General features: G+C 42.3%; 2 protein-coding genes across 2 annotated transcripts; both read left to right on the top strand.

The window, feature by feature from the left end:
- Positions 1–204: 204 nt before the first annotated feature.
- aco2 (aconitase 2, mitochondrial) lies at positions 205–12,359 on the top strand. Its single transcript, XM_078279269.1, has 17 exons — positions 205–255; positions 1,857–1,999; positions 2,463–2,721; positions 2,820–2,912; positions 3,891–4,049; positions 4,224–4,374; positions 5,144–5,248; positions 5,522–5,613; positions 6,104–6,209; positions 6,365–6,522; positions 6,615–6,688; positions 7,372–7,483; positions 7,579–7,857; positions 7,958–8,149; positions 8,403–8,535; positions 10,349–10,470; positions 10,588–12,359. The coding sequence occupies exons 1-17, from the start codon at positions 220–222 to the stop codon at positions 10,717–10,719; spliced, it is 2,346 nt and encodes a 781-aa protein (XP_078135395.1). The 5' UTR covers positions 205–219; the 3' UTR covers positions 10,720–12,359.
- A 2,265-nt stretch (positions 12,360–14,624) lies between these two features.
- On the top strand, positions 14,625–21,117 carry csdc2a (cold shock domain containing C2, RNA binding a). Its single transcript, XM_078279108.1, has 4 exons — positions 14,625–14,815; positions 18,005–18,357; positions 18,526–18,648; positions 19,105–21,117. The coding sequence occupies exons 2-4, from the start codon at positions 18,170–18,172 to the stop codon at positions 19,265–19,267; spliced, it is 474 nt and encodes a 157-aa protein (XP_078135234.1). The 5' UTR covers positions 14,625–14,815; positions 18,005–18,169; the 3' UTR covers positions 19,268–21,117.
- The last annotated feature ends 4,306 nt before the right edge of the window (positions 21,118–25,423 follow it).

Here is a 25,423-nt window from a genome sequence, read left to right as displayed (position 1 = left end):
ATCTTGCATGGTTGGAATGTCAGTATATATGTACAAACGACATAAACTATACTACTAGACTATACTAGAGTGATAAACAGAAGTTTAAATTACATTTTGTTAACAATCTGAATAAAAGTCAAACTACTGTACATATTTTGTCCTTCAAGGACCTGCGAGACCGCGGCTTATAAATTCGTGACGTCACCACTGACCGACACATCTTTGTCAGTGAACAAAATGGCAACCTACTGTCTCACTGTCGCCCGGCTCCAGGTAAGAGATGAAAATTGGCTAATTCTACTATATTTATAAATCAGTGAAGGATGTCATCTTGCTATCTTACATTAAACAAATCCTTTGAAGTGTTAACCTGACCTAATTAAAGCTTTAAGAGCGGCTGCTGTGAATAAATAAGCTGTGAAACGGTCACCGGCTCGTTGGCCAGGTCATCGTGTCCTGACTGCACTGAACGCATCCAGTGGGCACCGACTAGCTTTGCACTGGCTTAATAAAACATGCCTAATGTCTCCGTTTGCAAAAACTCATTACCTATATCATCATTCCTTAAATGAACAGAGCTAGGTTAGCTTTAGAAATGGAGCTTGGTGTGTTTAAAAGCAAGGTTAACCACAAGGTTAGAGCTCCCAGCAGACACAGAGGTGACCAGCGTGGAAAACACAGAATATTGTTAAATTATAGCAAATAATACAGCAAACACTCTCTTGCTGCCCGTCTCTTTTTTTGGTGCAATTGCTCCAAGAGAGAGTCTGTTGTAAAGTTGACAGGGTGTAACGTTATGTCATATGTCCTTTAACAGCAGTGTGCTATTAAGATGTATACAGCTGACCTAATAATAACGGACCACCTGGTGTCTAAACTCTAATATCTGAACCCAAAGTGAGCTCTAATTGAGCTCTATTCAAGCTTTGATGGCTATATGATGTAGGAATAAAATTAAATCAGAACATCTTCTGATGTAGATATAATGAACTGTCTTTGTATGTTTGTAAAATCATATTATCATTTTACAAACATTCACACACATTGGACTGAGTAACTGTCATTTTCAGCTGGCATTGGAGGATATTGAGCCAGTAAAAGCTCTGCAGTATTACTTTAGTAAAAAAAAAACCTCTGTGCATCCCATCTAAAAATACCATATCAGCTTTACACCAATAGAAAGTAATAGACTTCCCAGCCTAGGTTTGATTGTGATTGATGTACCTGCACCATACTTGGATTTCCAATTGATATTTATATATTAACTCTTGAATTGACTTGACAGCACTCCAATGAATGAGAGAACTCTTTGCTACCAGCTACCTGACACCAAAAGTCAGCTGGTTAATGGCTGTAGGTTCAGCTGCTCACTGTCAGTTCTTTCACTGAATGATGGCTAATCTTTAACACACATTGGTCATTGGAGACCTTAAGTTGTCTGACAGTTTGTTGTTCTTTCGGGTTTCATATTTGATAACGTACTTTTTTTTTAATCTATTTTGAGGGAGTCTACTATCTTCTGGTGATACCATGCTTTACAATCACCCATTAGTAACTGGAGTGAGTTTATGGGTTAATAAGTGCCCAGCTCAAGGGGGGGGACATAATTGAAGTCATGTTTCCATATCAACACGATTTTAGGTACATTTTCTCATTTTGCTCCTTCTGCTTTATTTCAAAAAGACTTTCCAAAAAATACAAAATTGATACAAACATTTTCAAAGCCGTTTTTGAGCGAGTGCTAATCTTACCTTTCAAATACGTACATTCTGTATGTGGGACAGCACTGTGGAATTTACAACAGTGTGTCTGGTTTTGTCCACAGCTCTGTAATTATTCTCACCATACTTGTATGTTGTTGTTGTTGTCTCCAGCTGGCTCTGGGCCATGGGGCACGGCGCCTGCATGTATCAGCAGCTTACAGAGCCAAGGCCGAGGTGTCTATGAGCCGCTTCGAGCCCACTTCCTTCGTCAATTATGAGAGGCTCCAATCCAACATTGACATTGTGCGAAAAAGGTCAGCACTCTCCTAATCTACTCTATATTTGCTGTTTGATGTCTAGTGTTTGTTTTTCCTTTACCACAGTTTGTCATCATTGTAGCAGCCTTTACCAACTTTCGTCAGTCAGCGTGACTCACAGTGCATTATCTTTTTTTGTGCATCAGATTATTGTTTGGGCTTTTCCACCTTTTAATTGATAGGACAGCTAGGTGAGAAAGGGGAGAGAGAGGGGGAAGGCATGCAGGAAATCGTCTCAGGTCGGACTCGAACCCTGGAACTCTGAATTGAGGCATAAGCCTCGAAGCATAAGTGCGCCTGCTCTACCCACTGACCCCAACCCGGCCACACAATTTATTTTTTTCTATAATGTACCTGTGTTCTCAATGTCTGACGTGTTCCCTGTTTCCCTGAAACTTTGTCTGATGCCGCAGCACCCTACTACTAATAAAATGCTGTTTTTTTTTATTTTTCTGTGCAGACTCAACCGGCCACTCACCCTGTCAGAGAAGATCGTATACGGCCACCTCGATGACCCCCACAACCAGGAGATCGACCGCGGTCGCACGTACCTGCGGCTGCGTCCTGACCGCGTGGCCATGCAGGACGCCACGGCCCAGATGGCGATGCTCCAGTTCATCAGCAGCGGCCTGCCGAAGGTAGCCGTGCCCTCCACCATCCACTGTGACCACCTGATCGAGGCCCAGACCGGAGGAGTGCAGGATCTGGCAAGAGCAAAGGTGACGGCTCTTAGTTGTTTACAGTAATCAAAACGAATGTCTCAAAAGTAATATCTTTGTTAACGTGCATCGTATTGTCATCGTGGTTCTCATCCTAGGAAGTCAACCATGAGGTCTACAAATTCCTGTCCAGCGCTGGGGCAAAGTATGGAGTTGGCTTCTGGAAACCAGGCTCTGGAATCATCCATCAGGTATTCATGCTTAAAGTTTGGATGCGGTGCCCTGAAACGACAAAGCCACTGTAATTTTAGCACGCTAACGTTCAGTAGGGTTGGGTACCGAACTCGTCGGTACTACCGAGTAGAGATGTAATCAGGCCTTAAAAGTTAGGCCCGAGCCCGACAAGTACATTTTGATTGACAGCTTTTTAAAAGGCCGAACCCGTTTACAGCCCGACATTATTCAAATGAGCGCACGCACACAGCTCTTTTGCCTTTTGTCAAGAATGAGCCATTTATACATTTTTTTAACATGATTTATTCATGACTAACGTAGGCTGTAGGACACTTGGAAGTTGGAACAAAGAAATAAAATAAGTCCTCCAGTGCCAGCCATTGTTTCACCTCCTCAGCATAAATTTTCGCGCTAATTGAAACGCATCACCTCAAGTCAAATTGAGTCACGGTAAAGTGATTGCAAGTGTGGTTACGCTTTTCAGAACTTCATGCAGACAGCGTTCTCTGCAATATAATATAATATAATGGTGAGCCAAAAGCGGTCGCGGTGCCGTTACACTTCCTCTGAGACAGGCAGACAGTGTTCTCTGTGCCCTGGTGATAGACTGACAGGCTGGAGGTTATAAGGCAAGGCAACTTTATTTCTATAGCACATTTCATCAACAAGGCAATTCAAAGTGCTTTACATAAAACATTAAAGAGCAGTTAAACAGGCTAAAATAGAATAAGATGCAAATACATGAAAATAAAATGTACAGTGCAGTGTAAGAAATAAGTAATTATTTGATTTAATAGGTTGTAGGGACGGGTTTGGGAGGGGAGGTGTTGTATACAATGTGTACAATTTGAAATAAATATTTGAAATAAATTTTTTGTTATTACAGAAGGAAAGTACCGAAAAAAGGTACCGTTGGGTACCGGAACCGAATTTCAGGCACCGGTAAAAATGTGAACGGTACCCAACCCTAACGTTCAGATTTCCTTTCCAAACAGATCATCCTAGAGAATTACGCCTACCCAGGAGTGATGCTGATCGGCACGGATTCCCACACACCAAACGGCGGAGGGCTTGGTTCCATCTGCATCGGCGTTGGAGGAGCAGACGCTGTAGATGTCATGGCAGGAATCGCCTGGGAGCTCAAGTGCCCCAAGGTTAGCAGGATCCAATACATTCTCCCGTCTGTGTCTTCTCGGACCGTCTTGTTTTCCCCCGTCGCCCTTATCCGAAATGTTCCGTGTTTTCCTTCTTCGGTAACAGTAGTTGTTTTTCTATCCACCTCTGAACTTCACCTCACCGCAATTAACTCCCCGATCTCTTTGTCAAAGGTGATTGGCGTGAAGTTGACCGGTACCCTCTCAGGTTGGACGTCGCCTAAGGATGTCATCTTGAAGGTGGCCGGCATCCTGACAGTGAAGGGAGGCACCGGAGCCATCGTAGAGTACCACGGACCAGGAGTTGACTCCATTTCCTGCACTGGTGAGTTAAAACTTGACTTCATTGCACGTTGACGTTTTTTTTTTTTTTTTTTTTTTTTTTTTGCTTCTCAGCTGTTGCACATACAAATTATTCATTGGTTTAGTTGTGTGATGTGTGGGTTTCATTCTGCCCAGGAATTAGGGTTGCACGATATTGACAAAATGTGATATTGCGATATCGATTATGAATATTGCGATTTCAATATTAATTTTGATATTTTTAAACGTATGTAAAATTACAAAAGTTATGGGAAAACGCATCAAAATAGATTCATGGCAAATACAACACAAGGATTTTTTTCAACTGACTGACTGGTACAACATGAATACATAAAAAGGGACCATGTCTACAGAACAGGACATGTTTTACTAGTTGTGCAGTATAAAATAAATAAAGAGAACAGGACACAACTTTTCTTTCTCTTCTCTGATTCGTTTCGTTTAGTTGTCTCTATCAATTTCTTCACTTACACTGTCACTCTGTCGAAATACACACACACGTGGTACGCTCCATAGGGTTTGTCACGTAGTGGCCCCGTGCGCTGACGTGTACTAACATGTGCAAGTGGCACGGTAACTGACCAATGAAACATGATCATTATAGCGTTTCAAGCGGCCTCTTAATCAAAAACAACTAAGCCACACAGCCAACGGACGGGACGCAGCGCTCCACAATATAAATAAAATATTGCAACCCCTTTTGATATAATATTGCACAACGTGATATTGCGATAACGATATTGTGTCGATATATCACGCACCCCTACCAGGAATGGCCACCATCTGCAACATGGGAGCAGAGATTGGAGCCACGACCTCAGTGTTCCCCTACAACCACCGCATGAGGACCTACCTGGAGAAGACTGGACGTGCACGTATGTTTAGGGCTTTGGCCACATCACTATAATTTTATCTAATGTTTTTTTCATACTGACAGAGACGAGGGAAAACCGGCCTGTTGTAAATGAAAGCTTGGTGTCTTGTTAGCAGGGTTCAAAAATAACTTTTTCGTCCAACAGCCAAATGGCTAGTGAATGTTGAAAATTTCACCAGCCACTCAATAGATTACCATTGTTTTCTTGGATGGTGAGTGAAGCAAATCTACCTGCTTGTTAGTCTCGACACTTAGGCTCACGTTTCTTTTCCAGAGATCGCTGCCCTGGCTGATGATTACTCCGACTCGTTGGTACCAGATGAAGGCTGCGAGTATGACGAGCTCATCGAGCTCAATCTGGACCAGGTCTGCCCTTTTATCTGTTTTTATTTTTAAAATAGTTTATAGTTTTTATTTCCATTAGATAGTTTTTTCTTTTTTTACAGCTTATTAGAAACCACACTTTTTATACTGTACTTTAATTATACTATATATATATATATATATTTATTTTTTTTTTTATTTTATTTTTTTTATCCTGGACTGAGACTTTTTTTTTTTTTTTTTAAATACTTCTGCTTAGTACTGTAAAATCAGGGATTTTATGAGTTGTTGCCTCCTGGTCTTCATGGGAATACTGCAAATATGACAGATTAGTGTTTGTTACCAATGCTGGAAACATCTCCAACCAGAATTCTGCTCTACTTCTTGTACACATTGCGACATTATAATTAAACATGAATACGCTGCAAAATGTATGCATACATGAGAAGTTTACTTGGCAGCTCCAGGCACAGAGTTAGGTTTATTTGAGAATAAGTGAGTTCCTTGAACGTTGTGTTACCGGTTTCTCTAGCTGAAGCCCCACATTAATGGACCCTTCACCCCTGACCTGGCTCACCCGGTGTCTGAAGTAGGTGCTATTGCTGAGAAGAACGGCTGGCCGCTGGAGGTTAAAGTTGGTAAGAACTGAACCAAGATAGAAAAGGCTGCACAGCTTTAGTCGTACTCCTGCTATTGACCTCGCTACATTTCATGTGCATGAAAATGAACAGCGAGTTGCTCTCTGAGATACCATCTGGCTCCTTTTCTCATTTTCTTTTTTTTTTTTTTTTAGGTCTGATCGGCAGCTGTACCAACTCCAGCTACGAGGACATGGGCCGCGCTGCCTCTGTGGCCAAGCAGGCTTTGGATAAAGGCCTGACGTGCAAAGCGCAGTTCACAGTCACCCCCGGCTCGGAGCAGATCCGTGCTACCATTGAAAGAGATGGATATGTGAGTGTGGCAGTGTGGTTGCACCTCCCTCTCTACTGTTGATGTATCTCTGGGTGATGTCAAAGCTCAAATGTGTTTGTGTCTTCCTGTAGTCAAAGATTCTTGGTGATGTTGGAGGCGTGGTCCTGGCCAACGCATGTGGACCCTGCATTGGACAGTGGGACAGGTAGGGTCTTGTGTCATGACTTAAAGTGTCCAAATAGTTCAATAGAACTTGTGTTTTCTTTAAACCTACATTGTGTAATTTTTTTTTTTTGTTGAGTCTTAGCAAAAACCCCTTAGTGCTTTCACAGATATGTGCTCATTCATGTGTAATTACTTCCACCAGCTAATCATTGACACTGCCATTCAGAATCATTCAGACGACATACGGGCGAGTCACTCGAATGACGGCCACCATGTTGCGCCTCCATCTTTAAAATACACTAGCCAAAGAGGGACATACCTCTGCCTTTCGCGCTTTTACACTCAGTGGCACCGTGACGAATGCCAGCCGGGAAATGATTCGCCACTGCCGGCAGATTTGAAAGCCTGTTGAAGATGGAGGATCACGCCTATTCTCGAGGACATGTAATGGAGTCGCCAAGGAAGAGAAAAAGAGAATTAAAACGGCAAAGCAACAAGACCCAAGTTAATATTGGAGTGGCTAGAACAGCTGCGTGTAAACGATGGAGATACTAAAAGCTAATTTCGGGTTTGGCCAGCATAGGAGTTAAAATGCGCTTGGAATGGGAGGGGCTAGAAAGTAATATTCAGTTGGTTGTCATACACAATTTCACCGCTAGATGGGAGAAATTCTTACACAATGTAGCATTAAGTTAAAATATATATGTTGTGTTTTGCATTCAGGCAGGATGTGAAAAAGGGAGAGAAGAACACGATCGTCACCTCCTTCAACAGAAACTTCACTGCCAGGAATGACGCTAACCCTGCAACACACGCCTTTGTTACCTCCCCTGAGGTAAACTCCACGTTCCAAATCCGCACCACTGAATGATTAGCACAGGTTTCCATTTTTTCACGCTAAACGCCCCTCATCTCCTTTTTCTTCCTCAGATTGTCACTGCACTCGCAATCGCCGGCACATTAAACTTCAACCCAGAGACGGATTACCTCACAGCCGCCAACGGCGAGAAGTTCAAGCTGGACCCCCCCAACGGAGATGAACTACCTGCCAAAGACTTTGACCCGGGCCAGGACACCTACCAGCACCCTCCCCCTGACGGCTCCAGCGTTAAGGTGGACGTCAGCCCTACAAGCAACCGACTACAGCTGCTGGAGCCCTTTGGAAAATGGTGTGGCGGTGATCTCGAGGACATGAAGGTCCTCATCAAGGTCTGCAGCCCCCCCCCCCGTTGCATCTTTAAATGTTCTCACTGTGGCTGTATTTAGAGTTGAAATCTTTTTAATATTTTGCCGTTCCCCGTCTCCACAGGTGAAGGGCAAATGCACCACAGACCACATCAGCGCTGCCGGACCTTGGCTGAAGTTCCGCGGCCACCTGGATAACATCTCCAACAACATGCTGATCGGCGCAGTCAACAGCGAGAACGATGCCATCAACAAGATTAAGAACTACCTGACAGGGGAGTATGGACAGGTCCCCGATGTGGCCCGTCACTACAAGGTGAGGACTGCAGAGGGGAAAGGGTGCAGGTACTGGATTTTTGCTGCCAAAGCTGCTCTTTGACAGCACACCACTACTTTGTATTGCTTTTTCCCAACAGTTCACACACAGTTGCTGTGGGGAATATAATTAAAGCAAGACAGCCTGATCACGTTCGATACATCCGTCTTGTGTTGCGTGGTGCAGGTGAACAATGCTGTAAACACTACACCGGCTTAACACTCCTTCCATCCTTGTCTGTGTGTGTGTGTAGGCCAACAGTGTGTCCTGGGTTGTGGTGGGAGATGACAACTACGGTGAGGGCTCCAGCAGAGAGCACGCTGCGTTGGAGCCCAGACATCTGGGAGGAAAAGCCATAATTGTCAAGAGCTTCGCCAGAATTCACGGTACTGCACAATAACTGCTGAAAATGGACAGTACTGTCGTAAAATTCAGTATGTGAAGTAGGGCTGAACGATTAATCGCATTTGCAATAATATCGCGATATGTTAAAACGCGATTTCCTAATCGCAAAGGCTGCGATTTGGTCACGTGACTCGCGAGAGCAAATCAGTCTGCACTCTAACCCGAGTCTTTAAATTGACTCACGAATCGCGAGTCTCTAGTATCATTAACCCGGTTCAGTTGAGTCCTACTACAATTCAATCTAAAATGATAACAGCGCCACACACAAACCTCTTGCAACATTAGCTACTACTAGTCCTAGCCATCTTAGCTGCAAAAAGCTTTATAACTTACAATTTCGTTTGCAACAACAACAACTCCAGAAGTCAACTCAAGCGACTGAGTGAGCAGAGAGACAGTCCGACCCGCAGACTCAGAGCCGGAAGCTCGCAGACCATGGGATTCACTCGAGGAGTCACCAGCCCTCGATGACTCGTGAGTCCTCGGTGACTCGTGAGTTGTCGATGCTCGCGCGAGTCAGCCAATCCCGCGAATCAGCCGGCTACGTTGTCATGAGTGGATCTGATTCATTCAAACGAGCGACTGAAGTCTCTCCTCGAGCTCAGGGTAAAGCAAATCAACAACAAAATTCTTCACTTCTGAAATAACATACAATGTATAATAATGTATTCACTACGGGCATTTCTCCGTTCCTGTTTCTATGTCTACTGTGAAAGCCAAATATTGCTTCGGCTTAGACAATAAATAAACAGTCTGGCTCAAAATGCTTTCTTTTCCGTGACTAAATGGTTCTCCTGTGAGCAGCTGCATGAGGTGGCGAGTGGGTGTGCGCAGTAGGACTGAGTTTCCTTGGCGATTTTAGCAATACTGACTCAAGTGATTCAACTGACTCGCACAACCCGGTTCAGTTTAGTGAGTGACTCAGAATAACCCGAATCCTTAAAAGGAACCGGGTTTACCTGACCTAAACGGTAGCCTCTCTGTCTCTGAGTGCAACGTTGACGCTGTCATGCACGCGGAACGCAACTTCATGAGGGGAGGGGGGGGCTGGGGGCAGCTCCTCTGTGTGCGCTGTAAAAAAAAATACACCGTTGTGTATATACTATATTTTTACTTATTTAACTGTCTAGTAAAGTTCAAAGACAGTGTTTAAAAAGTGCAATCCACATGTTTACATATGTTTATTACAGTAAATAATAATTAAATAATCTAAATACTACTAAGTGTGGTAAAGCCACATATTTGTTTTTATATTTCTGTAATCTGCACTTTAGTTTGTGATTTGTTTCTGACTTTCATATGAATGTTTCCACCAGGCTTGGTCAGTGCTCAATATACTACTGTGACTGAAGTAGTTAAATAAAAGATCAAGTCATTCATATAAATTCATGCATCACCTGATTTCATCATCACATACAGGCCTGGCCTCCAGGAAAGAACAGTTTGTTTAATCTATCTAATCTTGTGTTGTTCATACTATACAATGATTTATTGCTTGTCTTTGTTGAATAATACAGAAGACAAAGAGCTTAATTAATCGCATATTAAATCGCAATGGCAATATTTTTGAAAAACAATCGCAGTTAGATTTTTTTTTTTTAAATCGTTCAGCCCTAATGTGAAGAGAAGTCTTTGACGGCCCATTTTGGGCAATGTCCAGTGATTTTTTTTGTAGTTTTTCCTGAACTTATGTAAAGAAATGTGTGGTTTTTACCTGAAGTGAAGACTGTGTGTGAAATCTTAACACCTCACCATTCATTCTCTCAAATAACCAACATGTCTCCCTCCTGTCAGAAACTAACTTGAAGAAGCAGGGCGTGCTGCCACTGACCTTCAGCAATCCATCAGACTACGACAAGATCCGCCCTGATGACACGATCTCCATCAGGGGACTCAAAACCTTCGCTCCAGGAAAGGTAAGCGGACATTACAGACGGAAAGTCGCTCGCTTACAGTTTGCTGCCGTCTCCTAACCTTTCTACAGCTGTCACAGAAAAGCGTCTGCAATCAGAACCTGTTCTCGTTCTCCCCAGCCTCTTACCGCACTCGTGAAGCACAGCGACGGCAGCGAGGAGGCCCTGGAACTGAACCACACCTTTAACGAGACGCAGATCGAATGGTTCCAGGCAGGCTCCGCCCTCAACAGGATGAAGGAGCTGCAATGATGGAGAGGGAGTTAGAGGAACAAAACATGTGGAGGAGGATTTTCGGTGGGGGGGCAGGGTGGGGAGTATTGTGTGTTGAAGTTGGGAGATGGGAGAAGAACATTGGTGCTGTCAATGATTGTTCCGTCATCTGCATTTGCACACAGTTTGAACTGAAGAAGCATATCTGTATACCTCCTCAAAGTGAAATGTTGATTAGTTCTTACAAAGTGCCATGCTAATGTTGACGATGGAACAATAGCAACTGGTCTTGCGGTCAGATATTTCAAAAAAAACTGTAAGCTGCTATGTTTTAAAGTCCAACAGTGATAACCGGTTAGAAATCTGTCTGTTGTAAAAACAAAGCTCTGATGAGCACACAAACACATACACTTTTTGACACACTAAGCTTTGACCCGAGCCGTGGCATAATGCCCTGCCAGCTGACTTGCTGCCTGGGTTTTTGCAGCTGCTCAAACAGTTCTATAGAGCGTGGAAGCCACTTGACACTGGAGCTCAGCCAGCTGATCACACACACACACTTGCTTGAGGATTATGTTGCACACTGCATGCACGGCAATGATCCACTTTAGTCAACCATTGTCATTCAACCTGCCCCGGGTGTTATTTACACTCCACTTTGACGAGATAAACGCTGCCGTTGGCTGCAACCCTGGGTCCATTTGTTAAGTGTAGTTGTCGCTGCAATGACCACACGGATCCAAAAGGAACTTGGTGGCACACGCTTTCCTTTATTTTCTGACATATTTGCGGTCCGCCTGTCTGCCCCCTAGTGGCCTCGAGGAGATACTGTAGTGTCGACAAGGCACACCAGCGAGCTCATTTTATCTAAATGACAGTTTTGAAAGCAGCACCTAGTTGACACAAAGGCATTCTGGGAAACAGGAAATCACATAAGTGCTTACGGCCGTTTGAGAACAAGTGGATTCAACATAAAGGTAAATTAAGCTAACTTGACTGACTGATTACTGTACATCTTTACAGTAAGAGCATTTAGGGGTCTGTTTTTGTATCATGTTTTTATTCACAATAGTACATATTGCCAATGTTTCCTAACTTTCCCTTTCCTAATATAAAGACTTGTATGCTTTAATACGGCCTAAGAATGGTGGAAAAAAACCTCTTCTTTCCCTGACACCATTACTACCACCATCTTTGAACTGCCCTCCCGATCAATACCTTTCCTCCTTACAAGGCCAAATGCATCCCCCTTTGTTTATTTATTTATATTATTATTTCCTGCTAAATGTTCAGATCCTGTGGGCTATTTCATAAACTTCTTTTTATGGACATGACTCCATCCCGTGTTTTCTGTGCCCTTTTCTGATGGCATGTCTTTTTGTGTTCCTCTTTACCTCAACAACAAAAGTGTATTAAGAAAAAGTAAGTAAGTCAGTTTTGTAATGACTGATGTCAGACTGTAAATGACCACTTGGTTTAAGTAATGTCAACAATAGGGATCATTACATCAGATCAGAAGCAAGATGCGTTTTTGTCTTTATGCCTACTTTTACTTCCCAGTCCCTGCAAACTAATGTAACCATTTACATTTTAAGTGTTATTTTTCCCCCAGATTCTTTTCTATATTACAGAAATGCCAATGGGTTGTAAAATGAAATAAAAATCACAGATCTCATTTATTTACACTGGCTCCAGTGATGTGACTACAATCTGTCTACGCTTGAGTTGGTGCTATTTGTAGAGGGTGATGGTGAGAACTGATCCATTGACTTAGTTCATTTAAAGGTGCTCTAAGCGATGTTGGGTGACGTTACTTCTTGTTGACGTTTGAAGTATTGTCAAACAAAACAGAGGCTAGCTCGCCCCTCCCTCCTCCTCATCCCGTCCCCTCCCTCTCCCTTCTGTGCTTCCGCGCACTAACCCACCAACCCCCACCCCCAAAATCCTTCTTGTCGGTTATTGGCTGGAACACGTTATGTTTCGTAGTGCAGGTTGGCAAAGTTTGTTTTTGTTGCTGTTTGTAGAACCTGGGCTGTCTACAGAGGCCGCGTTTTTTTTTTTAACAGTGTGTTCAGGGGACAGGCAGCTAGCGGATAGTGAGGAGATGTTTACTGTATGTGACAAAAAATGTAGCCTAAAAAACGTGTGACATTGCTTAGAGCACCTTTAAATTATGTACAATGTTGGTAGGATAAACCTGAGCGAATGAACCAAGCACTAGAGTATGGTTGTTCTTAAAGGAACACGCCGACTTATTGGGACTTTAGCTTATTCACCGTAACCCCCAGAGTTCGATAAGTCCATACATACCCTTCTCATCTCTGTGCGTGTTGTAACTCTTTCCGACGGCTCTACCGGTAGCTTAGCCTAGCACGGATCCTGAAGGTAATCGGTTCCTAGGCTACTGCTCCCAAAAAGTGACAAAATAACGCCAACATGTTCCTATTTACATGTTGTGATGTGTATAGTCACAGTGTGTACAAATAACAAGGTCACATGAGACACAGCCATCTTCTAACCGTATATAAACTGGGAACTATATTCTCAGAAAATCAAAACATTTCTACTCTCTGTCCGGTGCTTCTCAGGTGCTGCAAGCATATCACTCCACCCAAGTAGCAGAAGTAGCACTGCTTTGCCTTTCTGAGAATTGCGTTAACTCAGATGTGTTAACGCATCCAGACAAAAGGGGAAAAACTGAATAATTCAGCTCTGCCTGACTGGACATTTGCATTTGACATGTGATTTCTAAAATCCTGCATTAAGAGAATGAGAGTCAATGCTGTTTTTGATCTCTTTCTTTGTAGTTTGACTTGTCAAGAGGCAGGCCTTGATTTGCTTTGAACGTAGCCCACAACCAGTACACGTATGTAAAAAAAAAAGTAATGCCTGAGCACAGGCTGAATATATAAAGTAGTGCATGTGTGTGCAAATGCTCTAGCCGTCCCCCTGATAGCACTGCTACTATTGATCATCTGGGGTGATGTAGGATCAACTGGATAGGAAACTGGTCTAAAGAGCTGTTGAACTGCATATTTCTACACATGCCTAAACTCTTGTTCATTACCACTGTCCAAGAGTGTTGTCATCCCTCCATAATAAGACACTTGTCTCCTCCTCTTATCAAATCTGTGTAGAAAAAAATGTAGCTCGGAGCTCTTTAAGACAAAATGTTCCGGAAACTATTTATACGGGGGAACTTCCACAGTTTCAACTTAGCAGAAAGAGGGCGAATGGAAAACTGCAACTTGTATAACAACAATATGTACCATACTTAACTACAACTTAGCTTCTAAACTATTTGATTTGAACATTATAAACTTCAGTCAGAAGGTATCTATTGAATTGTAATTGATTGTAGGCCTACAGGTGTACACAGTGAGTGTATATATATATATATATATATATATATGACCCTTATGGTGGTAAATGTGCAGATGGCAGTTTCCACAACTCAAAATGATGTCATCTGGAACGCCACGGAAGGAAGTGGTCCATTGACAGAGAATGGGAGAAGGAGGATGGATGCCAGAAGGTTCCAAAGCTATCAGACACAGCCTGTAATACTAGTAATACAATGATTGTATCTCGCTTGAAAGGGAAAGAAAAGTCAAAATGACTACACTATATAGTATGACAGGGTAGGCTAGATAAAAAAAAATACTTTGAACTGGAGAAATAAGGGAAAGTAATTGTAGCTTTATAAAGTTTGGTTTTAAAATAATAAAAGTAGGCCTACATTTGACTTTGATTTTTGATTTTACAGGGCATAGGTCTATAGAGCTTCACATGTCTTAACCAAATAAAGTCCATTCAACACCCACTTAAACCTCACACGCCGATAAAAACATTCAGAAAGGGTTCCATCCATGAGGAGAACAAAGAGTGACTGTAGTGGTGTTTTTAGCCCAGTAACCCCCTGCACCCCCGCCCCGTCTCTGCTGCCTCCTTTTCATTTGCTGATTTTTCCATCCCGTCTGTGTGCGCCGCATCCATACCAAGATCCTCTGACTTATCCTCCACATGTCCCCGCACCTTTCACCGGATTAAATTGCATAATTGCCTCATATATCACCAATAAAAAAAACCACGGGATCATATCGCGTCTGACTGACAGCTGACCGGCGCTTTTACGGTAAGTAGGCTAATCGTTAAATCGATCGGATTTGTGGGTGATTTGTAGCACGGCTTTACACATCCAAGCCTTTTATTTTCTCTGTCCGTCGGGCAGACGGCGTCGGTTCCCGACAGTATTGTGATAAAATGCCGGGTGGGTGATAGTCTTTAACTCAGAGCACAGATTTACATATCAACCAAAAGTGTTATAGGCTACCTACGTAGGCTATTTATTTATATTTATGCCAGAACGTATTTTGGCGTCACATTTTTTTGGCGTCACATTTTTTTGGCGTCAGTCGAGCATCCCTCTCGCCTTCTTGTCTCAAGCTGCCACAGCGTGAGAATGTTCTGGAAGCAACCCGCATGAAGGGCTTTTATTTTGTAGTTAATTATTTAGGCCTCACTTTCAAACAAATTATACCATAAAACAAGCTATTTGTCTCTTTAAAAGGCCAATTTAAAGTTTAAAAACAAGCTGTGTGTGTGTGTGTGTGTGTGTGTGTGTGTGTGTGTGTGTGTGTGTGTGTGTAGGAGTTGACGTGCCTCCCATGCTGATGCAGAGGAGTACAGACAGCCACAGTGCCATGGTTTCACAGGGAGGTGCTTTTGGCCTTTTGTCTGTCTTTTCAAAGCTCCCCCAGCTCTCTTCCGTCCCACCCTCCCGATTAAATGTTTCACCAACTCATCTGACACAGAAGCACAGCAGACTCATTAAAGAAGTCCATTTGCTGGCCTACTCTGGGCCCTGATAAAAGGGGAAAATGAAAGAGGAGCTCAAACCAGTCAAGTTGCTGAATTATTCAGGCGACATATTTATGCCTTGTCATCCATCAGTCATGGTTATTAGTCCACTCTTCCCTGTGCCACCACGATGACAGGTGTGTGTGTGTGTGTGTGTGTGTGTGTGTGTGTGTGTGTGTGTGTGTGTGTGTGTGTGTTCAGCTTCACTGTACTGACACTATCCAACATGATACCAAGAGGGTAAAAAAAACCCCACTCATCATCAGCCATTTGCAGAATCTTTCCGCTAACAATCTTATAAACTGGAACATTAAAGCCACTCCTGTGGGGATGCTGGGGACCTTTGAACTCTTGTACTATTTGGATGTGCAGAAGCCAACCTGCAATTTGCCCTTCTCTAATCCTCTGTTTTAATCCATTTAATAGGGACATATGTTTTTTTTTTTGTCTCCAAAGAATAATACCCATAAGGTCTTTTCAAGGAGACATTGATTTATTAAACATACAGTTACTGCATATTGAAATGGCTCTGCAGAACATTATCAAAGAACAGAGGAATACTCCCTCACAATTACTTATTCGGAAAATGTCTTACACTACCTATAAAAGCTACCCTGCAGTAGGCTATATACAAATTATATGACAGAATTAACCTGATATTAATGTAAACTGTTACTCCTGAAACACATGCAACATTTTTGAATGTTATCACACACATAATCATTAAACACGCAAACACACACACACACACACACACACACACACACACACACACACACTGCTATATTTAGACTGGCAGCGAGAGAGACAGAGTGTGATATTGAACTAAGCCTGTGGGATTCGCTCTGACACACACTGAACTCATCAGTCTTTGTCAAACATTCAGCCCGCAGATGTGACACTTTAATACTAACATTCACAGGGAAGTGGCTGCTTCTGTGTTGTAGGTTTTTAGTGTAACTTCTGCAGAACAATGCCCTGTAGCCTTTTGCGTCTGACTGTCAAAACGAAGAGCCAGCTAATGATACACACATCACAACTCCCACTTACAACATGATCATTGGGTTGGTGTCATGGCACGGTGACAGAGCTCATTTGTCCTGAAAATGACATAGCTCGTTGTTTGAATACTCACTGTGAAGAGCAATCCTGTCAGTCTTGTGCGAGTGGGGATTTTAATATAATGAAGCGTGATGAGCCGAACTGAGCTGAGGCCCCCCCCCGGGGCAGGGTTGTTATTTAGAACATGGTGCTCAGATATCAAATAGCTTTCTTAGTCTCATTTTTCTGACAGGAACTTCCAGCTGTTGTACGCCTGGTTTTTTATTTCTAGAACCAAAAAATATCCAATCTGAAACACTTTTACACTGCTGGAAATCAGCTATTGGTTATTCTCAGAGCCAATGTCTTGAGTCTTGTTTGTGGTGAATTGTTCCTATAATGTGACAACTTCATATATTTTCCCCACACACACAGCTACAATGGAGTCTGTCTGGAAGCCTTTACATTCAAAAGCAGTTTTGGTGTCAGTAATTCATAATCAAAGAGCATGGGTGCCTTTCCAGACTCACTATTTAGCACAACATTCATACGGTGAAAAAAATCCATTGTGTAAGACCGCACTGAGGACAAGTGCCTCAAAGGACCAGAATGCAAAGCAGTCAGAGGACATGCTGTATTCTGAGTTAGACTATCCTACACTACTACAATATATCCGTCACCTTATCAGTACTGGGCAATAAGTTCTTCAAAATGTGTCATCCCTGTCTAACAATATATATTGTTTTTTAATTCTAAGTGCACAAGTTTGCTATCTTTATTGCAATGCATTGTTGGATTATGTTTTTTTAAAATGGTTTATTTATACCAAGAAGTACGAGATTTGTCTGAACTCTTAAACTCTTAAAGGAGTATTTAATCCTTCTGTTTATTTACATTTCTGGAATGTTCAAAGTCACCATATTTGGAGATTTCAGTGAGCAGTCACCATAAATGTGCTTGCCTATGTTTGGAGAAAAAGGCGATATCCAACTCAGTGTGCATTTCTAAAAACTTTCGTGATAATCGGAGGGAGCCGGTTTCATCTGTTATCTTTACTAAAGCTTCAGTGTGATAGTCGGCATGTTATAGGAAAGCTCTAAGGATCCACCAGCTGGAGAAAATCAAGATATTTGAAAATGTCATGAATTGTTGTACATTTCCAGTATAGTGATTTACTTACCTCTTTAAATTTCTGCAGGCATTTGGAAACAGGGTAGTGTGAGATAATAAGTCAGGAAAGGTACTAGTTAATAACTGTTTTTAGACATCTGCAGCTGCACCAAGCACACAGTTCAACTGTATCACTGGCCACAACATGTACACCTGCAGTTTCTGTATGTCCTTGTCAACCTTTCTCTCTCTCTCTCTCTCTCTCTCTCTCTCTCTCTCTCTCTCTCTCTCTCTCTCTCCTTCCTTTTTGCAGGGTATTATTGCTCCACTCCTCCTCCCTCAACGTCTCCCCACCATCACACACACACTCTTGCCATGCAGGAGGTGTAACCCTCCTTCCTCTTCTTTCTTGTGCACCATCAGAGGAGACCTAAAACAGAAAGAAAAGCAACAGAATCCCAGCCTGTAACCAGTCAAGATGTCAGACCCCGATGCCTCCTCGCCGGCAGACCACCCGCTGCCACTCACCTCCCCCCGGACCCCTCTGCAGCTCTCCTTCCCCTTCCTGAGGGAGGGCAGTCGGGTTTGGGAGAGGGAGAGGAAACCGCCACAGCCTGGAGAGCTGCCTAGCCCACTGCCCACCAAACGCACCCGCACATACTCAGCGTGAGTAATTTAAGGTTAAGAAATGCCACACAACCAGAATCCAGAAATGTCATGTCATTGTTCCATTAAGGAGATACAAAAGCTTAAAAACTATACTTTTAAATAATGTCTCATGCACTATCTCTCTCCCTCCCTCTGTTTTCTCTATGTGTCTCTCTTTCTCTGCAGGACAGTGCGAGCCAAATCAGGTCCTGTATATAAAGGAGTGTGTAAAAACTTCTCCAGGTCTCAGGGTCATGGATTCATACGACCCTCTCACGGCGGAGAGGACATCTTCGTCCACATCTCTGAGTGAGTTTTCATGACATTGAATGGTTTTGTGGAAGTTGATCTGCTGTGTAGGTTCGTAGTATATTGTTTGGACTATGTAGAATGCAATAATTGAACCTTTAACTCATTGAACAGTGTATTTAACATAAAAGACTTGTGCCACCATTTCCAGGGATGTGAGAATTGACGCTATTAAAGACGGCTTTTTTTTCCCAGTAAATGTAATCGTAAGTTGAATTATGGGAAGTGTATGATGCAGTGTTTTCCATGGCTTGACCTAGAGACTAAAAGTCAGGATACTGTATGTCTGCTGCATCGATTTTGATCATCTGTCTCTAGCAGGTCCCCCACCTTAATGAAAGTGCTGCACTAAATTGCCGTACCTGTAGCTGAGAGAGTGCCAACTCAGACCTTACATTTAAAAACTAAGCCATTGCCCATGAATGAGTTAAAATGAGTTTTGTGTTTCCTGGGCAGCATTGATGGAGAGTACGTGCCTATGGAAGGGGACGAGGTCACGTACAAGGTGTGCCCCATCCCTCCCAAGAACCAGAAGATCCAGGCTGTCGAGGTGGTGCTCACCCACCTGTATCCAGGCACCAAGCATGAGACCTGGTCAGGTCAGATCATCAGCTCCTAGAGCTGCGCTCCAGGTTGCAAAGGCTGCAATGGCAAAGGGGATTTTGGGATTTGGTTTTATGTTTATTGTTTTTCAGGATGTCAGGTTTGGGACCAGGTCGAGGGAAAAGGGATCGGAGCTGGGTGTGCGGCTGAATTTCGGCCTGAGGTGGCCCGGATACGAAATGGTGTTGGTAAACGTTTGAGTTTGAGGTTAAAGGCTTGAAATTAAGCTTTGAATGTGCAGTATATGTGTGAATGTTTTTCTTTGACGATCATCATTTGGGTTTGAATGTTTTGGTTTGGGGTTTGAAAGTTAGGGTTCAGGGCTTGGTGACTGAACTGTATTTTAAGTTGGATAATCAGTTTGTTAGGGGAAGCAAAGTCTCCAGCGAGTCAGGATGCTGAAGAGGCCGAATCACATTTTGAGCACATTTGACCCAGTTCAGCTATATTGACGCTCCATTTACACACTACAGACAGGAGTCAATGGAGGTCAGAGTTTCAATCCTGCTTTTATTTTCCTTCTTTTTACAACTAAGCCACCAACTGATGCAAATTACATTCCACCAACTGCCAAAAGTCCTGTGAAAAATGTACAGTTTAGCCATGTTGTGTCTGTGTTTACAAAGACAGATGGAGGTGGATGCCTGACAGCAGAATCAAAAGGAAATAAAATGACATTTGTAACAACCCTCTCGTTGTTTAGGATCAGGAAGCAACAGCTGCTCAGCTCTGTCTTCATCTCACTGCCTTCAGAAAACAGAAACATTTTAAGGTGGTTTAAGGTACAACACAACCCTGCTAGTGCATTGGCTGCCAAATGCACTTGCACTGGAAAACATCTTTGACAAAGATCCAAATAGCTCTTAATGCGTTTCGGCCTCAAGAGCTGCGATAAGCTCTATAAACAAGGAATTGTTTTCCTTCTTAATTTAGCGCTACTGTACTTTGTGTACTTGGCAAGTGTAGAAATCCAGTATTATTGTAGCCAGCTCCTATGACGGTCTTAGGTCTTGGTGGTAGAGACAATAGCTGGATGTCGTGTGTGGGTCTGCCATTGAGAAACCAGGCCAGAGGGTTTTTGGTTGGGGAAGGAAGCTGGAGAGGGGAGGAAGGTCAGGGAAGAACGGGCAGAGGACGGAGTGATTATCTGTAGATGTACTTGAGCGGCTTGATTTGAAATGTTACAAAGCACGTGTGATCAGGAAGACAATGTTTAAAGTCAGCGGTCAAAATAAGCCGATAAAGGAAAGGGGTCAAGCTGAGGAAGATGAACTGCTGATTTTTAGCTGGAAGACTGGGGAGTCCTGTAAGTTTCATACGTCACGGCAAACGACTGTGAAAATAAAACAAATTATATATAAACAACAGAGCAGCAAAAGCTTCCTAAAAAGACTATTTATTTATTGACTTATTTATTTTCATTTGTAACTATGAGACCATCAGGCGTTTGGACATTTAAAGCTGCATTTATAAGTACTTGTGCAAATGTAAGCCTATTTGAATACACTGCACACCTCACTCTAATGATACTACCCTGTTAATATCCCTTTGCTAACTGTGATGTCATCATCGATAAACCTTTCCGAACACAAGTTTCTAATTTCCACATAATCCTTGTCTAATTTTTTTTAATAATTATGTGATGTTCAAATTAACAAGCAGTTCATTGTGTCAATGTGTTGATTCTGTTTCATCATGCTGTAACTGGACTTCAGAGAGGCATCATCACAGTAACACACTGCATCTGTTTGCTTTCTTTACCGGGAGAGAAACACGTTTGATTTGCACTTTTATTTTTGTCAAATCACTGTGACACTGTCTTTTCTCATCAAGGTAAAGTTGGAATAAAAACTTACTCCGGTATCACTGACCTGTGTGGAAATATTATTTTGATAAAGTAGTGCAAAGACTGTTCTGTGCTCTTTTGGAGTTTAGTCTAGTCTTCATTGGTGTCGGTACAAAGTGGAATAACTGGGGCGGTTATTTTGAGTGCCCTCTTTTGCTGTGAACTTTGCCTCAGTGTCTCAGAAAATGTTTTTTTTGTCTCACTGGAATCCATTAGAGGGCACCCCAGCACAAATCATCTGCCAGTTCATTACATAACTATCCATGGTAGACCTAAAACACATGGGTCAATAGACAAAAAAAAGTGCCACATACACATACATACAAATTTACAATTGTTCAAGTTTACTGTAAACTTCTTGAGAAGAAACAGTTGTCCCCTGACCTGGCAACCCACACAGACTGGATTGACTTCTATGAAGGCCAGTGGTGAAGGAAGTATTCAGAACATTTAGTAAAAGCAGCAATACTACACCATTACCATTACAAGTGAGTCCTTCATGGGAAAATGTTACTTAAAGGTCCAATGTGTGGGAATTTCTCCCATCTAGCGTTGAGATCATATATCGCAATCAACTCTCTCGCGCCACGCAGTTCAAAGTACGTATTACAGCTACGGTAGCCTTCACGCTTCAAAAAGCCGGTCTCTTGCTCTTTTCAATATCCTTTTTCTTTTTTCTGGGCGAAGAAGAAGACTCCTGTTCCTGAAATTTGGATTTTGAATACGTGTGGTCCTCCATGTTTCCTTCTTCAAACTTGCCGGGGCCGGGAAGCTACGATACCCATTAGCAGCATTAGCAGCACCTGTGAGTTTATCATGTGACAGCGAAAAACGCCAAAGGTGGAGCAGTATGTCCTGTATGTCCCTTACCGGCTAACGTATTTCAAGATGGCGCATGAATATGGAGCGTCTACCCCAGTTAATGCGAATGCAAATGTAAAACTTCGAGCCAAAAGGAATACTTGTTATTGATGGTGGTGGTAAATATTCATGAAAAAGGACAAGTTTGTGAACGGGCAACACAGATTTTGATAATGAACAACTAAACACGTTACACACTGGACTTTTAAGTTAAAATAGCTAAGTATAAGGAGTTAAATGTACTTTAGGTAATAGAAATTAGAGCACTCTTAAAAAATGGCTCCTGTGGGTGTTTTACTATTGCTACTATAATTTATACTATATAGTTGGTAACGTTACTATAGCCTCTTTAATAAATGTTGCGGAGAAGAAATATAAAGTGGCACAAAAGGGAAATACTCAAGTATAAGTACCTCACATTTGTACTTAGGCACATAACTTGGGTAAATGTAGCTACTACAGTGATAATGGAGCCTTTAGAGATGGTTAGAGGACACTTCATTGCAATGCAACAAAACTACAGGGAATTATTGTAGAAAAAAAATGTATATTTTGAAATTTTGCCTTTTTATTAAGACAGCATCACTCTGATGACCACATGGTGTCAGTGTTCCAACTGCCACTGAATCTCTGATGAGAGGGCAGTCTTTAGGAAACAGGTGTCTCTAATGGTGCTTCACATGTAACTTTCATAAATAGGACCTCCCCGTTTTGTTTTGATATTCGAACAGCAAACAAAAGTTATTTTCTATGTATTATGTGTCAATGTAGAAAAAAAAGAATACATTGAATATGGGAATTAACAAGGAAACAAATCCTGACACACCCTAATGATGATCATGTTTCCGGTGTAATAAAGAGAAATCAATACGACAGACAATGATATAAAACAAACGAAGAAAGCAAGCACAATGATAAGCATAGTGAGGCAGAAAACATAGGACTTCGGTCCGATTCAGCCTGTTTGTTCGATCGACCCATATTTTTTAAACCTAAAAACTGCAGCCATAGAGCTAAGAGTTTGACATGCTTTTTTTTAACAGATTTAATCACACACTACAGCATAACTGGACTTGTGTCTGAAATGTGGCCAAAGTCAGGAACACACACACACACACACACACACACACACACACACACACACACACACACACACACACAGAGAGAGAGAGAGAGAGAGAGAGAGAGAGAGAGAGAGAGAGATAGAGAGAGACAGAGACAGAGACAAAGACAAAGACAAAGACAGAAACAGAGAGAAACTCATGATTCTAACTACTTTCTGGAGTCCCTGCTGCTTAAGAACTCTAGAATGTATTCATTTATTTCCTGTAACTCTTCACAGGAATTCATTATCAGCTTATTACTGGCATCAATCACCTTAAATTGTTGCATGTAATAAGCTGATAATTAATTCCTGTCATTAAATTGTGTGTGTGCGTATGTGTGTATATGTGTGTGTGCATGTGGATGTAGTGGGTCACACCACAGCCCAGAACATCATGCACCATAGTTAACTGACTGTGCAACCTGCTCATGTACTGAAGAGATTGCACTAATTGAGTGAGGGCACTCAGTTGAAAAATCATTTGGTTTGGGTTGAATTCACTTTCTTTAGTCTTTCCCAGTGAATGAATTACAGAGTGTGGATGTACGTATGTGGTACAGATAAACAGTATACAGAGAGCCTCTGAACTGAATCACAGAAGTGTGTGTGTGTGGTTTTACAGCGTGTTATCTGTGATGAGTTTATTGGCCCGATCAACCTTTGCACTTCTCTTTTCTCTCCTTGTTCTCCTTTCCCTAGGCTTCCAGAAATTTACAAGCTGTGTGTGTCTGTGTTTGCTGTCTGCCTGTCTCTGACACATACAGTGAAGACACTCACACAAACACACATACACAGATGCTCCGTCTCGTAGGATGGACTCATATTTTTCTCAGAGAAAAAAAATTATTTTTGATTTTTGGGGAAACTGTCCCTTTAAGCTAAACATTGCAGAGTTACCTCCATGCTAAGTGTGCAGAAACAAAATAGCTAGGTCCTGGTAAGGAACAAGTCAATTTACCGAAATGTCAGTAGTGGCCAAACGGTGGAATCACAACTTCCATAACAGCATGTGTTGCCATGGGGCACCAAAAGACTTTTTCCTTTAGACACATCTGTAAATCAGTGGATAATATGTTTTTCCAGCATCCCGTGAAATGACCCATTTGACTGTCAGAATCTGATCCATTTGGCCAGATAACATTTGGGAAGTCTAGAAGAGCTGCACAATTTAACCATTAAATCCACATTCAAGTTAGCCAGAACGCTAAACCAAAAGTAGCCGGCTCGGCCGGCGGAGGTCTCTAGTGCGCCTGCTCTATGGGCCCCGTAATGCGGAAGCAGCGCCAGTCATCGGGGTCATTTTATATGCAGAAGGTGAACTTTTCTGGCTTCAAGCATCACTAAGCAACTTTCATAGGAATGAACAGGGCTCCGCCTCCAATGCTGTATCCAGTTCTTATTATACATCCATGGTGGAGACGCGTCGTCCTTCTTTACCATTCAGACCATTTTACAATTGTGAACATAAACAGCCTAAATGGCCCCAAGTTGATTTCCTGTTGCAGTGTTATGTGAATGACATCAACTGACAGGAAGTCAACCATAGATATAAAACAATGAAGTTAACAAGGGGCCAGGCTGTTGCCTAGAAATGGAATTCCACTGAAGGTCTATACAGTCTATGTTGTGAAATCCTTCTGTGCTCACCAAGGAACAGCATGATTTTAATAAGCTTTAGTGACAGACGTGTTCAGGTGTGCGCTGCACCTTAGGACTTACCATGTTCTTAATTCACAGCTAACACACTTGGCAATCATGTTTCCTTCATGTTTGCTGCCAATGTGAGTTTCAGGTCCATGAGCACACAGTATACCACAGGACTAGTTCTAGATACATTTCCAGAGGTGACCCCTGCTGTTGAAAGTCAGTGCAGCTTATTTTACATTACACAGACCTCAAATATCCAGTTACTTTATCTTTCACGAGCTGAACTGCTCTGAAGAATAAGATCATTATAGGTGGTTTTTCCTTTAAAATGACCAGCCTTTATAAAATATATATGTATATTCCCAACAAGTTTACAACCAGCTACAATATGTGCTCTGTGTGTTTATGTGTTTGAAGCTTGTAAATTACACAGACCTTGGCACATCAATAGTGAGAAGCTTATATGACCCGCCTATGGGTCTTTAAAGGTTATATATTAACAACTTAATGTGGAAATGACAGGAAAGCTGTCACTAGAGGAACAGAGGGAGTGTGAATGTGAGAAGCAAACGACTCAATGAAGACCACAGACAAGGGTACTGGATGTTGCTCTTCTAAATAATCTTTAGGTTCTGGAGCGGACCCTTTTCATTTCTGGAATTTACAACGACAATTAAGGGGACATTCTTGAAGTGTTTGGTGACTTTACTGCA

Source organism: Sander vitreus, chromosome 21 (genome assembly GCF_031162955.1).
Source record: "Sander vitreus isolate 19-12246 chromosome 21, sanVit1, whole genome shotgun sequence".
NCBI classification, from domain to species: Eukaryota; Metazoa; Chordata; class Actinopteri; order Perciformes; family Percidae; genus Sander; species Sander vitreus.
The sequence above is the reverse complement of the archived record's forward strand: the minus strand, read 5'-3'. Positions and strand labels throughout refer to the sequence as shown.

What these genes read in the sequence shown, in the direction of transcription:
- aco2 (XM_078279269.1), top strand. Translation starts at nt 220, where the DNA reads ATGGCAACCTACTGTCTCACTGTCGCCCGGCTCCAG. An exon ending in CCTTTGTTACCTCCCCTGAG is followed by an intron (nt 7,484 to 7,578) that starts GTAAACTCCACG and finishes TTTCTTCCTCAG; the next exon opens with ATTGTCACTGCACTCGCAAT. An exon ending in GAGCTTCGCCAGAATTCACG is followed by an intron (nt 8,536 to 10,348) that starts GTACTGCACAAT and finishes CCCTCCTGTCAG; the next exon opens with AAACTAACTTGAAGAAGCAG.
- csdc2a (XM_078279108.1), top strand. Translation starts at nt 18,170, where the DNA reads ATGTCAGACCCCGATGCCTCCTCGCCGGCAGACCACCCGCTGCCACTC. An exon ending in CGCACCCGCACATACTCAGC is followed by an intron (nt 18,358 to 18,525) that starts GTGAGTAATTTA and finishes CTTTCTCTGCAG; the next exon opens with GACAGTGCGAGCCAAATCAG. An exon ending in ATCTTCGTCCACATCTCTGA is followed by an intron (nt 18,649 to 19,104) that starts GTGAGTTTTCAT and finishes TTTCCTGGGCAG; the next exon opens with CATTGATGGAGAGTACGTGC.